The sequence below is a fragment of the Manis pentadactyla genome, chromosome 1, assembly GCF_030020395.1.
Source record: "Manis pentadactyla isolate mManPen7 chromosome 1, mManPen7.hap1, whole genome shotgun sequence".
Taxonomy (NCBI): domain Eukaryota; kingdom Metazoa; phylum Chordata; class Mammalia; order Pholidota; family Manidae; genus Manis; species Manis pentadactyla.
In genome coordinates this window covers 221008354-221025507 of record NC_080019.1, presented here as the reverse complement: position 1 = coordinate 221025507, position 17154 = coordinate 221008354, and the positions used below count along the sequence as shown (strand labels likewise).

The 17154-nt window shown below is 37.5% G+C and overlaps 1 protein-coding gene across 3 annotated transcripts in view; it reads left to right on the top strand.

The window, feature by feature from the left end:
- The window catches only part of TAFA1 (TAFA chemokine like family member 1), a 457580-nt gene extending 441484 nt beyond the window's left edge, over window positions 1-16096 (top strand). For all 3 annotated transcript variants that reach the window (XM_036878275.2, XM_036878273.2, XM_036878274.2), the window contains 2 exons: window positions 10527-10651; window positions 15711-16096. In XM_036878275.2, coding sequence (XP_036734170.2) covers window positions 10527-10651; window positions 15711-15728 — 143 coding nt within the window. In that variant the 3' untranslated portion in view covers window positions 15729-16096. The remainder of the gene's footprint in view (window positions 1-10526; window positions 10652-15710) is intronic.
- The last annotated feature ends 1058 nt before the right edge of the window (window positions 16097-17154 follow it).

The window sequence follows — 17154 nt, the reverse complement described above, 5'->3', positions numbered from 1 at the left end:
CATTCAATTCCCCATGATTTGACTTCTAAGGCAATAGGTGAGGTCAGGGTTAGAGATGCTTCTCTCCTACTTGCTACCAATTTTTATAGGTCTGAAGAGGCCTAAGAGGTTTTGTGTGCCCTGTTCTTTCTGCCTTGTCTAAAATCTCCATCAACTCACTGGGAGTTTGAACTTCCCTTTAATCTAATCCATTTAGAAAATGACTCACAATTTATCGAATAAAGTAGAGAAAATTGATACCTTTTCATTAGGCTGACAAAGTCCTTTTCACTGCTGGCATCTGAAATGTGTTTTCTATTTAAATTTTATTTATATCAATCTTCTCTAGTGGGAGCAAGATTAAAATGAAAGACCTTACAATCAGTGTACAACTTTTCCATTACTGCCAAGACTGCGAGCACTAGTTTTGCAGTGTAATTGATACCAAGAGTTTTCTGGGAATAATTTAGTGTTTGGAATCACTTGCAAAGTAGAATCAACCAAAATTGATACTTTAATATATCAATAACTTTACAAGTGATTACTTTATATATGAAAAGAAAAACATGTATTTAAATGACATTATTTATGGTAAATCTGTAGCAATTCCAGCAAATACTATATATAGAATCTAATAGTAACCTCATAAAGTACTTTTTCAAATTGAGAAAATACTTGTATACAAATATGTTTCTCTAAGGAGTCATTTCTAAAGTTGTAAAACAACAGAGAGCTAGCAAGCAAAAGATGTACATACACACAGTCATACATACTCATTCACAAACAGACATATAAAGATGTGACTTAAAAGTTGCATATAAATATTTTTTTAATCTGATTATTTTATTTACAATGTAACCCATTTTTTAGGTTTCCTTTACACCCACATCCAGGTTACCCCAACTCCCTATTTTGTTGTCAAAGATATAAATGGATCAAATGAAAGTGGCAACCACAGAGGAAAAAACTCCAGAGGGACAAACACAACTGCATTTTCTATTCTGAAATAGTGAGATTATCTACTCTGAGTGGGTCAACCTGAGGTGTGTGCAGTAGGTGCATGCTATTCATTAGGGATCTCCAAGAGTGCCAGTTTACACTACAGAATCTAATACAGGTGTTTTGTATTTTGGCTTATGCCTTCACTGTGTTTGGCTCTTCGTTCTCTCTTCATTTTGTTGCAACCCTCATGGCTGCATTTCTTTGAAGAGGAATTATTCACAAAGGTGTTATTAGTATTTTAAGGCTAATTTACAGATACTCAGGATGGAGTGGGAAGACTGACATTGTCTAGGTTCACTAGTTAGCTAAGCAACATCTTCCTGTAGCCAAAAAACTGTGCAGAGAAATGGGTACTTCTGGTGGGAAATGGCAGTTCATGCAAATTTTCTAGATGACAACATGAACATGTATTTATATACATACACACACACACACACATATCACAAGTACTAAACATCTTTTTACCTATTAACTCAGAAACTCCACTTCTTGGAATTCAACCCAGGAAAATAATTAAATACATTTGCAAAGATATATGTGCAAGGATGTTCATATAAGCATTCTTGCAAATAGAAAACAACAAACCAACAAAATAAGGACATCTGACATTTCCAACAGTGGGGGATTAATTAAATAAAGATGCATCCCTACTAGGGGATATTTTACAGGCATTAAAATAATGATGCATTTCATTTCTCTATAGGCATGCAAAAATGTTTATGATTCAGTGGTTAGGTTTTAAAGAAGGGTACCAGACAGTATGTGCAGTGTGATATTTTACCAAAAATATATGTATATGTTAGTGTATGCATTTATTCAACCACTTAAAAACATATACTGATCATCTACTATGTGCCAGCAGTGTTCCAGTCACTTAGAAATACAAAGTACACACCTTCATGGAGCTTACAATCAAGTGGAAGGGAAAGACAAATACCCAGTTAAACTAAGACTTTGGTATGAATTCAGTAAATGACTTGTGCTATAAGGAAAATCAAAGCAGCATATAATGGGAAAGAGGTTGGGTCAGGTAGGAGTAAATCATCTTAGTTATCAAGAAAGGCCACTCTGGAAAGAACGATTGAACTGAGACCTGGTTAAGGTCAATTCTGGGAGAAGACGGCCGCAGACAGAGGGTGAGCCAAATCAGAAAAGAGATTTACAGGTTTGCAGAAAAACTAGAGAGTCAGAGTGATTGGAACAAAAGGTGGGGAAGGTGTGGAGAGAGGTAGATAGGAGGAGCCACAGAGCATGGACCTTTGAAGTCCATAGTAATAAATAGACTTTATTTTATGTGATGGAAACCACTGGAGAGTTTAGCAGAGAAATGATATGATATGAAATTATTTGCATTTTTAAAGATGACTCTGGATGCTGTGTCAGGAATAATCAGAGAGAAAGTCTGGGGAAAAATATACCCAAATGTAGCAGTCTGCCTCTGCCTAATGTGATTATGTTTATTTTCCTTTTGCTAATTATCTGTATGCTTTGAATTTCAGAAAATATATATTTCTTTTAAAACTAGGGAGGAAAAATGTAAAGGTTTCTATGGTTGGCAAAAATAAGACCATAAAAATATTTGTATCTTAACAAAATTCCAAATCACTGGTTACAATAAACTTCAGGATTATTCTTTGGTGTTTTAAACATAGAATGTTAAATTTGAGAATACAAGGGATGTACAGTAGGAAATTTGTTTAATAACCATGATTCTTTGTATTATTTCTTGGCCATAGGTTTAAAATTATCCACATACACAAAGCAAAAAATGTATACTTGAATTTAATTCTAAATTAAACCACTGATTTAGTGAAAGCAAAATTAACCTCCAGTGTTTGATGTGTAAGTGGACATGAAGATAGAGTTATCATGTATTGAAAGTACAGAATAAGTCAGGATGCCAGCCCTAGTGCCCAACCCAGAAAGAGGAATATTATTACTGGTAGGAATTAGCAGTGCCCTTCCAAGTTGGCAAAAAAGGTCTCTAAAACTCCCTCTCACCAGAGCAGATGGTCTTTTTTTAAAGCAACAGAAGATGTACCCCTGCATTCTGATAAAATAGCTTGGAGCATTCCATGACAAGTAAAAGATTTGTGTTTTCTCTTGTAATTCATGTGAAATTAGCCTTTTACCTCATAATATATGTATTTATTTGATTTAATATGGAAACACCGTTTTTGATTTCTTAGTTGTTGATTTACAGCATCAATGAGGACTTCTCTTACTGACATAACCCTGACAATCTAAATCAGATCCACTTATAGTTTTCTTAATAATGCATCATATCTTTTTATGTATCCCAATTTGTCAGCATGTATTACCACATCATTAACATTTAGTGCGTATCTCCCCCAAGAGACTGTATGCCACTTTAGGGTAGGAAATGTGTCTATTTCATGTCTAGCACAGCAGTTAATAAATAGCTTTTGTATGAATGAAAGATAACTTCTGTCTTCAAATGCCTTCAAAGGAAACCACCACCCAAGGAAATCATGCCACACTTATACCTTTAAATATTGCCCATTTCACACTCTACACCCTTACCCCCACCCTCACCAAAATAAAATTCCTTAGTTTGAAAAGATCCTCCACATCGCTAATCATCAGAGAAATGCAAATTAAAACCACAATGAGATATCACAGTGAGACAAACAACAAATGTTGGCGAGAATGTGGAGAAAGGTGAACCCTCCTACACTGATGGTGGGAATGTAAACTAGTTCAAACATTGTGGAAAGCAGTATTGAGGTTCCTCAAAAAACTCAAAATAGAAATACCATTTGACCCAGGAATTGCACTCCTAGGAATTTACCCTAAGAATGCAGCAGCCCAGTTTGAAAAAGACAGATGCACCCCTATGTTTGTTTATCACAGCACTATTTACAATAGCCAAGAAATGGAAGCAACCTAAGTGTCCATCAGTAGATGAATGGATAGAGAAGATGTGGTACATATACACAATGGAATATTATTCAGCCATAAGAAGAAAACAAATCATACCATTTGCAACAACATGGATGAAGCTAGAGTGAAATGCTCAGTGAAACATGCTCAGTGAAATAAGTCAGGCGGAAAAAGACAAGTATCAAATGATTTCACTAATCTGAGGAGTATAAGAACAAAGCAAAAACTGAAGGAACAAAACAGCAGCAGAAGCACAGAACCCAAGAATGGACGAACAGTTACCAAAGGGAAAGGGACTGAGGAAGATGGGTGGGAAGGGAGGGATAAGGGGTAAAAAGGGGCATTATGATTAACACACATAATGTAGCTGAGGGGACACAGGAAAGGCAGTATAACACAGAGAAGACAAGTAATGATTCTATAGCATCTTACTACACTGATGGACAGTGACTGTAATGGGTATGTGCTGGGGAATTGATAATAGGGGGAGTCTAATAATCATGATGTTCAAGTAATTGTACATTAATGATACAAAAAAAAATTGCCTTAGTTTGAAAAGCATTAGAATACAATTTATAGAAGGAAAGGAAAGCTAATCAGTACCATCATCAGCTGTTAATTCCATGTATGTCTCTGAAATATATTGGAGATCCTACAAAGAACAGCAGTCTGATCAATAAAAAATGGATATAGGTATAAATTTCCATTAAAGATAAGGTGTTACCTGTGTATAAAGGGTGCATGCATACTCTGCTGGATGGAGGATACATGGCTAAATAATAGTAAAGATTGCCACATGTTGAGTATAAAGTTTATTAGGTACTATACGACATACTTTATCTCATCTAAAATTCACTATAACCAGCTGTGATTTTTATTAAGTCCATATATAACTCAAGAACCTGAGTCTTGAACTAAACAACTTTCCCAAGCCACACTACCAGTAAGTGGTGAAGTTAAGATTGAAACACAGGTCCCTCCATCACATACCCAAGAACTGAGAGTCTTAACCACTACATAATACCTCCACACGGGATCCTATCCTTACATGTGGGATCATAGGAAAAGGGGAGTTTGGGATGACTGCAGACAATGGTATTCAATGCTTTTAACTTCCTGTTTGCTTTGATAAAGACAATAACACACAAGGAGTCACTTCAGGTCTTTTGAAGAAGAGCATTGCAACAGCTGTTCCAACAACCTGTGCAGAAAAGGGAGTCTGGAGAGCTGTCCGCATCCTCTAACAGAGTTCCAGTCATTGATTTAAATTGCATGACAGGTTGGGCAAAAATGAGCCTGGAAATTTGCTTTGATTGATGTACTTATAACCTACTTCTGGGAACATGAATGCAATCATATGCTAAACTATTTAATTTATGCTCAAACTCTCATAAGTAAAAGAAGCAAGCTAAGAGTGGCATAATATCAAAGAACAATGCCTTTCTCTAACTTCGTAAAGAATTACCTTTCTGTTTTAGAGCAATTTTATTCTTTGGAGTAATCGAAATGGTGAACTGATGATGCTAATCATAGCTGAATTTACTGAATATTTACTGAATGCCAGACACTCTAAGTGCTTTGAATGCATTTTCTCATGTAATTCCCATAATCCTTTGATATAGACACCTTTTTTTCTTTCTCTTTCTGTTTCACTTTTTTGACTAATTCATTTATTCATTCATGAGTTGCAAACCTGTCTTGAGCTACTCTACTCCATTCAAAGGTGAAGGCAGGATGATCCCCACCTCCCAGAGCTCACTGCCCAGTGAGTTGGCAGCCATGTGAGCAAATAGTTGGAGTCCATGCAGTTAGGGTTACAGTAAATGTAGTTGAGTTACAGGTCACATCATTTACTCAGTTGTTCCTAACATTGTTTCAGCTATTCTTTCTCACAAGTTTGGTGTAAGCATCTGAAATCAAGACCTATCCCTTCTCTGTCTCAATACAGCAGAGCTTCACTGGCATTTCCACTGCTTGCCTCTTCCTTGTTCCATTTTGCGCATGACTGTTGAATTCATCGTCCCCAACACCCCTTTAATCATGTCTTCCTTTTGCTCACAGAATCTAGAATCTTCATTGACTTACCATTCCTTTTTTTAGAAGTCCAAGCTCTTTGTTTTCAAGAACTTCCACAGTTTTACTAGGTTTTCTCTTCCTACTTCCCAGGGTGAGCCTCATCTTCTAGCACAATCACATATTTCCTAATGGAGAGGCACTGTACTCATTTGTACCTCCTCGCCATAACTCATGCTAAAATGCCAGTAGTGCCCAGATCTAAACTGTAAGCTCTGAGGGCAGGGACCATGTCGTGTTCATTATTTTATCCCTCTCATTAAATCAGGTAGTGCTTTGATGATGGAAAGTGTTCAATGAACATTTGCTGATTTGAGATCCCAACATTACCTACTGAAATGATAAAAAGGGGCTGCAGTTCTTAGACAATATAATGTGTACCTGCTATAAACTCACTGCTTATTAGCACCTTGTTTTATTTTCATGGGACAAGTGCCTCAAAGCAAACAACAAAAAAAGGATTTCTTCTCTCCTTAGGAGTTACCACTGAAAGCTGGATTGGTTCTCCTTTTACAATGTCTCTTTTGGCAACAATATGGCCTGGTATATAGAGTGAAATCAAGACTTTTGATTAAAGTGGCTTTAGTGATTTTAAGAATCTCTCAAGGAAAGATGAACATTCTTGAAAAAGTTGAACATCAGATATTTTCCCAAACTTGACACATTCATACAGCAAATCCCTGGACCCCAGGGTCAAAGGGACCTTTCAGAACCTCTTTCATAAATACCACAGATAAGAGAAAGTTCATTTTCACAGCTGAGACTTAATTAACTCAGTTCATCTAGGGGATAAAATGTCCTTTTTGAAGTTATGAGTGTACCTCACAAGTTGCTCATGCTTCAAGAATTGTTCACTAGCAGAAACTTCCACTGAAATACTGTAAGTATGAAATTTTAAGTACTGTGTAGGTCAGGCTAGGAAGAAATGAATGCATATATATAGACTGGCTTTTGCCCAACTTTTTTCTTTCAGTCAACTTAATTTTATAAGAAATGTTTTCTATTTTTCATAAATATTTGTGATATAAAATTTATTTCAATATTAATACAGCAGAGAGAATTCATTCATTCTCTCAGCAATCAATAAATGTCTTTTTAAAGTTCTATGGGTCCTGAACACAAAACAAGAATGATTTAGCACTATTATGGTGAAAAATGTGGATTCTGTGTTTAGACAATCCTGGATTCCAGTGTTGATTTCTGTACTTCCTACCTGTGTAAGCTTGAGAAAGCTATTTAACCTTTTTTTGTACTTGAATTTTTCCTCTATAAAATTGGCTCAATAATACCCAGTTATAGGATTGCTGTGAAGATTGGGATAATACATTTAGAGTATGTAGGACAGAAACATTCAAAAATGTCAGTTATCACTTTTATTATAGCACTAACCATTCCAATGAAAGGTATTTAAGAATTACTTTTATTTACATTTTTCTTATTATAAATAATTCCATACAAAAAAGATTATAAAAACAGTTAATAGATTAATATTAATTCACTTCATTAAATCTGATTGATCATTCCTCTTCCAATAATCTGAAGGTTGTAGAGATCTTCCATTTTGGGAGAAGAGAAAGCAATTTTTAAAACCTCCTTGTGAATTTTTTAAGATGTTGTAGTAAATTCAAGTTAATAAAAATATTATAGTTAGAGACGTTAGTTTGACCTAGAACATGAAATGGTATATATTAAGATGACTGTGCAATGCACAAATCAGATACAAACCCTGGAAGAATAAACTAGATTCCAACAAGCCAGAGGGATGTCCCAAGTAATCAAACTCTATTTAGAAGAGGCAAGCGTAATTTTTAGAGATTATAGTCAGGTCTGGGGACATTTTTATTCTTTGAAAGCCTTTGCTTTTTCTCTTTGAGCCAGTGGATCTTTACAGCCTTGAATTAAAGGTGATGCATGCGTTTTGAGCTATATTCTTTTTCCTACTGTCTACATTTTCACTTAGGAGATATTAACACTTAAGAGAAAGAGCAACTGCTTTGTTGGCTTGTAAGAAAGTAGGTCAGCTTGAAGAGGGCAGAGAGCAGCCTAAAAAAGGAAGGAACAAGATCCTTTAGAAAGAACCAACGATACTGGAGATTGACCTCACTGGCCATTGTTCATAATTCGTGTGCCTCTGTGGAGAAAAAAGTGACAAATGCTAAACTGAAGACTGAAACAGTCATCTTAATATATGCCACTTCATGTTCTAGTTCATACTGATTTGGGCTCTAGGTCTCTAATCTTAATTTCTTCACTAACTTGAATATCCTGCACTATCTTAAAAAGAATCACAAAGAGAGATGTTAAAAATTGCCTTCTCTTTCCCCAAGATGGAAGCACCCTAAAACCTTCAGGTTATTGGAAGAGGACTGATCAATTAGATTTAGTAAAGTGAGCTAATATTAACTTTATTTACTGTTTTTTATACATTTTTTTTCTATGGAGATATTTACAATAAGAAAAATGTAAATGTAAATAATTCTTAAGTACCTTTTATTAGAATGGTCAGTGCAATAATAAAAGTGATAACTCGCATCTTTAAATGTCTCTTATGTGTTTCTGTGTTAAGTACTTTAAAAGTATTATCTCAAGTTGGGAAAGGCAGTTTCCCCCCAGAGCTAAGATCAGACGGTTTCCATCCTGATGGGGTAGATTCAGGGCAGCAATATGGAAATATGAGGGGGGCCTGAGGGGGACAAGCAAAGCAAATGTGACTGGCCTGCCTGTGACAGTGCAAGCCTAAAGGGAGCTTCAGATTGCAGGCTCTCAATAACCACTGCCAAACCCTGACTTTTATCTTATGTTACCAGGACCTCTGCAATTTATTTTTCTTCCCTTTCAGCACTACAGATGTTTTTATTGCTGCCAAAATACACGCGTCTCTTATTTAATATTGTCACCTATTAATTCTCAAAACTAAGGCCTCTTTTACCTATGACTAGATCTTCCCTTACCCCATGTCTTGATGCAGAACCCTGCTAATAACAGGGAAAAAATTCACACCCCTCACGATCATTTTGTACCCTGTGTAAGGTATGTGTCTTCTGTTACTGCTCTGTGTTTTACCAAAGTATCAGGATGTCTTGCATAGAGATAGAACTGTTTATAGGATTTTACATCCTACACTTCCTTGCCATGTTCCAGTGGAATTGCATCTTACATGGTTTGGTCTAGTCCGCATGTAAGCTATAAACCAAATACAGGCAAAATTACCCTTGAAAAATTCCTTAAATTGACTACTTAATAGAGAAAGCATGATCTTGCATATATAATCCTGCATAGTAATCTTTGCTCAAAGTAAAGATTGAGGAATACTGGATTTCAGAGGAGGAAAGACTGAAGTAGAGATAGTGTAGGAAGAGGAAAATCTGAATACAGATAGATGTCTGGATGTTTAAAGCATTCCGCTTTTAAGTTAGCAGTGTAACCCCTCTAGGGAATGCTAGACAGAGAGAGAATCAAATGTGCTCCTGCTTCACTGCAGAGTTTACCCATTCCATTTGAATATTAATCCTCTATGGCATTAACAGATGTCATCTGGCTTCTTGGTCATTGTGAAAGTAAACGTCATTGTGGGACTCAGCTTTGGGACATGAGGGGCTGAGAGATGAGTTGATGAAATGAGTTCCTATCCAGTGTAAAAACAGCCCACTGGAAGGTATCACAAAAAAAAATACCCTGGCAGACTTGAGGGTTTGGAATAGAAAAGGTAGATGTGTGAAGCACAGATGCCTTGAGGGGCTTCAGAAATGTCTGATGATTGTGCAGAAAAAAATTTTCACTCAAGGTCCTAAGGAAGATGTGGAGCTTGTGGATTTGTAATGAGTGAATCCAGATATTAGTTGTATAAAATCTCCTTATCAATTAAGAAAGAACAACCTGTGCTGCAAATACATCCACAAAATTCATTGCCAGCTTCTCTTGTGGTCATCCCTGGTATCACCCTGAAAAGTGGGGCTGTTTTATCAGAGGCTTAACTTTTGAAACTCCTACTCCTATCACCAGATATACATTTGACTGTAAAGAAATATTTTCATTTGTCATCACTCCAGGCTTTTATCTTACAGGTTTTCTTTTGTACTTTTGGTCAATTATTTTTTCTTTTATTATGCCTTTGAAATTCTCAGAGCCCCTAGGCTGGGGGATGAACCCTAAAGCTTGGAAGATAAACTGGCCTTTCTGAAAAGAATAGCACAGTCATTCCAAGAAGCATGTAGCACCTTTGTGCCCTTCACTGAAAAGAAATAGTACAAAGTCCTCAGTTAACAAACCTCAACCTCACATAGAAGTTCCTCCCGAAAGTCAACCTCCTGGTTCATATGTTTGCATCGTAAATGGAGATTTTGGACAAAATGTTCCTTGATAAAACAAGACGGTATAAGTATATGTGTATTATAACAGTGATAAACTAATATCCTATTCTTTTTAATAGAGTATTCTTAGCCCCTCATGGAAGGTTAAAGAGGACTTTGTGTGCTTCGAAGAGCATTCGCATCTGCACAGGGACACAGCACTGCTGCACAGGTTGTTTGGATGAACAGCAAACACATTTGTTTCCTGTTTTTGTACAGCCTCCATAGTGATTGGGAAGTGGTGGTGTGAGATGGAGCCTTGTCTAGAAGGAGAAGAATGTAAGACACTCCCTGACAATTCTGGATGGATGTGCGCTACAGGCAATAAAATTAAGACCACAAGAGTAAGTTCATTTATTTCAAATTCTCATACATGCTGCAAAGTGTACTGTCTGCCCTTGCATTGTCCAGACAGCACCCAGGGAAGCTTGGAACAGGAGAGAAGGAAGCCTTTTCCTCAACAGAAAACATTCTTAACCATCCAGATCAGTGTCCATCAGTAAGAAGGTAGAGATTAACTTGACTGCCCCCTACTGAGCAGTTTAGTGTTTCTGTTACTGGCTCATAAGGAAAGCTAGGTTGCCATGGCCAGAGGGAAGAGGCACCGTGAGGTAATTATGAAGATAATTCATCCAACATGTATGGGGTTCCAAATAGATAAAACAACATGGGTCTTGCTAATTTGTCCGGATGGTTTGCTGAAAAGGTCTCTAAGTACAACCATTTCCTAAAGGTCCTCTAAAGGAATTCTTTGATGATCTTTTAGTGAATTGATGGAGTTTTGTGATACAAATAATCATTCCTTGATTTCTGTGGTTAAATCAGGAGTTGTCTTCAATGTATGTACCACAGGTATGGTGGGGCTACCCAATCCATCAGACATGGTGTCATGAGGCTGGAGCAGGCTGAGGCCCAGTCAGGCCAGCCCTTGGGCCTATAGTTACTGGCCCGTAGGAAAGTCCGCAGTCCTGCAGGGAGTGGGGAGGAGGGATCTCTCAGGGCACTTAAGACAGTAACTATTTATCCACTAGCACAAAAATATGTCAGCATTTTGACAACCAGAATAGTTATATGCATGTGTACACGTGAATATCAGCCCTTTATATGTGTATGCATTTTAATGTATTGGGTATTTTTTAAAGCAAGCCCCACCACTTACAAATGCCAGTATGTTGAACTTGTGCTCTTCCAAAAGGGTTTCTCAAATTTAAAAGGGCATCTCTGATTTCAGTCTCATATTATGAGTCCTAACTTGATCTCTCTTCTTAGCATTATCTTTTCAAAAAGCAAAATTGGTTACTGTAGCTTTGTGATATAGAAAACATAATACCTTATGAAATGTATTTATTTCTTGTTACATAAAATAAGTGGAGACGCTGCATGTCAAATTTAGTTACCTGGGTTGGTCACATTAACCAGTGAATGACTATACCTCCCTGGTTGCAGCTGGGAGGGATTCCTGGACCATCCCAGCTTGTTAACAGGCCATTTGTATGCACTCAAGAAGCTCAGCATGTATTATCCTATTGCATTTCAGCAAAATACGTGCAACGAAAGTACTAAAAAATGAGCCCTGTTTGAGCCATTTAACTCCAGAAACCATTTCAGTGTCAGCTGGTGGGATGTGGATTTCAGGTTTTTCCCTTCGGTTACATTTTACCTGGGAATGATTTTGCTAAATAATTTGAAGATACCCTCACAAGTTAGTTTTAAGCTACTCTGAATTATGGCCGGTATGGTTGGAATCCATTACCATTGTTTTAAACATGTTGCTGATATATTTTCTGGCAAATCTCCACTCCTTATTCCAAACAGTAACTGATCACCCCTATCAAAGGTGAGCCCTCCTGTTGTGGTGCCTCCCTACTTGAAACTCAGAACAGTAATACCAGTCCAAGTGTTTCAGGACTGAAATATATGAAATTCCAAAAGTACCAACTAGGAGACTCTGGATCAGCAAACATACAAAACACAGAAAGTGTTTATGCTACTTTTGGGGGGACCTGTGTAACTTTCTTTCATCCCACATCTGTAGAGTATATTTTAAAACCATTAGGCATGTTGTAAATACATCATAGGCATTTCCTGTCATCATGGAAGTACAGGGCAGAAAGTGATCACAGTAACAGAGGCTGGAACACACTGTGTTCGCTGCCACCCTTGGTGGGCTGAGGGCAACCCAGACCGCTGAGTGTACAAGAGAAATAAATCGCCCTTGCAGTGGGACTAAAGGAGGAAGACGCACCTGTAGTGACGTGTACATCTATTTCAAGTGAAGAAATAATGGGCTCCTCTAGAGCCACGTGAGTAGCACATCAGTCAACTAAGAATTCTCAAGCCTGTCTTTAGAGAAGGAAAAAGAAGATATTAGAAAAAGCTGTATTTGTTAAACCCTGAGAGGATTCAGACACTTCTACAGGCTTATATTTTCCCCCACCTTGTTAAAAAGAAATTCACAATAAAATAAGCACTTTTAAACACAAAGTCACCAATTAAGTCCAGATGATACATGCAAGAGCATTTCTTTGTCTATAAATGAGATGCCAACACCAGTCCTTAGATGATATGCTCTGAAAATAGGTTTTGTACTAATTTTTATGATAAGCCAGATATATTTTTCCCCATCAGAGTATAAATGTGCCTACAAACTTCGAATATTGACTCTAGCAATTTAACTTTTAAAACAATATAATTCACAAATGTACGTAATTATGAATCGTATGTTTTCATTATTTGTTTCTTATCTAATTGCAAGAAAGATTCTTGAGATGTCATTCTTTTACCCTATATAGGTTTTCTCAAAGCCTTCCTATTGTATGGATTACTTCCCAAATAATCAGCATAAACCAAAATTCTCAGCAGTCTTTGAAATATAGATAAACAAAAGATATTTCAAAGTGGGATCTAATTTAAATTTTTATGATGCTCATTTTTAAGGAGGGTGGAGAGTGTAATAAATTCAATGCTACATTTAAACAACCAGACACCCCAAAGCATGAAATAGCCAGAGTAACGGGCCACAGTCTGAGGGAAAACCTTGGGAGATTTAGTATCTGGGTGACATAACCCACAGAAGGAAGGAGAAAAGTTAGGTAGAATTAGGGAAGGGCTTCCTTTTCAGGAGATTTGGAAAAATAAATCTCAGGAAAAGAAGAGGCTCTTGAATGCCACCCTACAGAAAGAAAGTAGGTCACCTGAGGTTTTCCAAAGCCCAGTCTGGAGTGCAGTAATACTGGTGACAGACACACCCTCTCAGGGACGAGCTTGGTACACCTGGGTGACATTTCATGGCTTAATTTTATCTGTTTCTGCTTGATCATTGCTTCAATTGTTTTATTAAATTGCTTTCTTGGTAGTTTGTAGCAACACTAGCCAATCTAAATATCGACTATGGTTTTAGACACCTATTGGTTTATTTCTTTTCTTTAAGCTTACATATCAAAAACATAAGTTTGAAAGTTGGAGAGGCTATATCCCATGCATTCAAAAACAAATCTATATTAAGGAAGAATGGCTTACTTCCCCATAGAGGAAGTAAGTTGTTTGACAATGCTGTAATAATTCACATGCAAAAAGTGAACACTGGTTGTCTGGGGACAGGAAGAGGAAGGGAATGAAATGAGAAGAAAACCGAAGTCACTAGGGAAGAAAAATTAGCAGAGTAAAATAGCAGGGGATATTACCTGGCATAATACCAAGGGAATATTAACCAACTCTGAATTTCCTTCTACCAGCATGTTAATCTTTCCAACTAGTAAAAAAATCAACAGATTTACACAAGGTAGAGTCAAATTCATTCCCTAAAAGGGCAGGTTAGCAGACTTTAGGTTCCATACCTAATCACAATAGCCATCTGGCCAAGTAGGTGTTTTATGTGACTGGCCCAGCACCAATCTACCACAATCATTTGTCCACGCCATCCTGGGCCCATCCTGCTAATGACGACTCAGACTCAAAATTCCATCAGATCTGAAGTGACCTGGGAGCCAGTATCTTCAGTCCATTTTGTGTCAGATGCCTTAAATTAGGGAGTGAGAGAGCAGTATCTGGAGACTGCAGGAAGGAAGAATAACCCACTTTATGCTATCACAGTTGTCCCTGTTTCCAAGTGAACTCATTCACTTACTCAGCCAGTAAAAATACTTACTCCTCTACTACCTAAAATTACTATATCAAGGTCCTGGGATGTGATGTGGACATGACAGATCCCTTGTTCTTCCATGAAGGATAGGACCTAAGTTTGGGTGGTGGGGATGGGGGTGGCATATCAGTAGAGATAAAAGAAAGGCAATTCCTGTTCAGGTCTGTAAATGTCACTTTATCAGTCCTTTTGATGAAAAAGAAGACAGTGAAAACAGAAGGTGAGACATGCTACTGGAATGTAGGAAACCAAGGTTTTGAAGGATTTGTTATTTGTATGGAGAGGATAAAAAAAAAATGTGTGAAGATTTCCAATATGTTCTGCCCTGGCCCAACCAATTTTTGAATGCTAACTTTTATTACTATTCCTACCTAACCCTGGATGCTTTAAATGAACTCCACAACTGGACTCAGAACGCTCAATTTCTAAAACTATAAAGCATTAAAAAGCTGGAGAAATATGCCTTATGTCCTAGAACTCCAAAGTAGAAACCTCAAGTCTATTGCAATCATTATTTATGTTCTAGACCAGTCTCCATGCATGCCATGCATCCTTTTGAATATTAGAGACTTTGGGGCCATATCTGAATGGCTTGAACTGTATCAAGTTATAGGACTATGCTCCTAAATGCCCTCGAATATTACGTCATTTTCAAGTGGAACATTTCCTCACCTTGCAAAGGCCTCCTATGTTCCTAAACAAATGTGGACTAACCTTGGCAATGACTTCATTTTACGCCACCCCTCTATATCTTACGGCAGGCCAACTCTACAAGGCCATGCAAGGAATGATCTCCTCAGTTCAAATTCTCATCAGACAGACAGAGGACTAAATATATAATTTTCAGGTCCCAGGGTGAAATGAAAACACAGGGCCCCTTGTTCAAAATTTAGTATTAACTTCAAGATGGCAATAGCTGGTCATTAAGTCAAGTGTGGGGCCGTTTACAACACAAGCACTGTATAGCTGCATAGGGCACGTGCCCAGGAGCCCTGGGTAGGCATTGCTCCAAGAATCTATCTCCTCAGTTGAGGCAAAATGAATTTAATGAATTAGTACAAATATGGTGGCCCGTCAGTGTGCTTTGATCACCGTTTGAGAACGACTGCTCTAGATGTAAACGTTTTTGACTTCAGATCACTTGAAAGAAGCAACATCCTAAAAATTCAAGATGTCCTCATTTTCTGACTGATCACCTTTCTTTGTGCCTTTATTTTCTTCTTTTCTCCCTGAACTTTCTTTCTTTCTTTCTTTGGTTTCAGATCCACCCAAGAACCTAATGGAAGCATTTGTTGCAGCAGTAAAGGAAAAACCAACTCTGCAGAAAATATATTTTAAAAATTTAAAACATCTTACGTGTTTCAAGCCAAATGGATTTCTTATTTGCACTTTGACTGGTTACCAGATAATCACAGCAGTTTACTGTGTGTCATGAAGTATCCCATAGCGAGAAGACCCAGAGCTTTGGCAACAACATGAAAAGTGGTCTGAAAAAAGGATTTTCTCAGTGAAAATTTTGGGATTTCAAAGAATGATCGACTATCCTCTAATTTGGATCTATAGTTACTTTGTACCATTTGAAATATATGTATATATAATATTTTGAAATATTATATATTCTCTTCAAGAAATGAACAGTACCACAGTTTGAGATGGCTGGTGTACCTTTTTGAGTTTGGGATTTTTGTTTGTTTCATTTTGTTGTCATTTCTAATTCTGTCGGCAAGGAAGACATGTGCCCTTTGGGAGAGTTCGATACGGCACACTGGACAGCCAGCTACAGGTGGACCCCTGGGATCTGAGGCATTATAACGATACTGAGTCAAGAGCTTCCTTCCGTTTCTACCAGATGCCCCAAGGAAGCATGTCGTCCTGTTTTATTGCTTTCTACCCTGTGCAATATTAGCATGCAAGCTTGGCTTACATAACCATACTTTATATTCAATTGATATATAATAACCGTTCTAACCTCTTCCAGGAAAATATTTTTAGAACTGCTAGCTTTTCCACAGATAAGAAAATGAGGATTCTTGAGGGAGCTGCTACACCATGCTGTTAGGACTCTGGCAGACTGATGGTAGAGTATGGATCCCTGTATTACTGAGTTCTGTAAATACATGGTTTTCCGGCTTTGTATAGCTGTCCTAGAATGCAAAAGTATCCTCCGATTAACTCCAAAGTCTGGCATTCATTAAGTACATAATGCTGTAGCAACGAGTCTTATCATGGCACCTCTTTCTACATTTGATTTGCTTTTTCCAAGAGTATTCAGACATCTTCTGGTGAGATAGGAAGACCATCAAAGCAATTAGGTTTCAGAATGACCTCTGTGACCAAATGTTGGACAGCCCTATTAAAGTGGTAAATAACTTCTTTCTAAACCTACTTGTCCTCTTTATTTGCCATTTATTTTTCTTGAATTAGCTTTAGCCAAATTCAGGGAACATCTGGCTTAGAGATTCACAGACAGCCAGAATTTTTTCCAGGCGGTCTTTGCTGCCATCATAGCCAATATTCCCCACCCTGGGATTTGGAGAATGAGAAATTCATTACTGTACCTTCTGTGTCTTCACCCAACAAGATGAAATGTCAAATCCCAACATGGGGCTTCGGTAGTAGTCACTTTGGTGATATATATATGGAGAGAGATGGGTCTTGCCTCCCAAAAAAGAATTTTTTTTCATCTTCTCTTTTTGAGAGTTATTC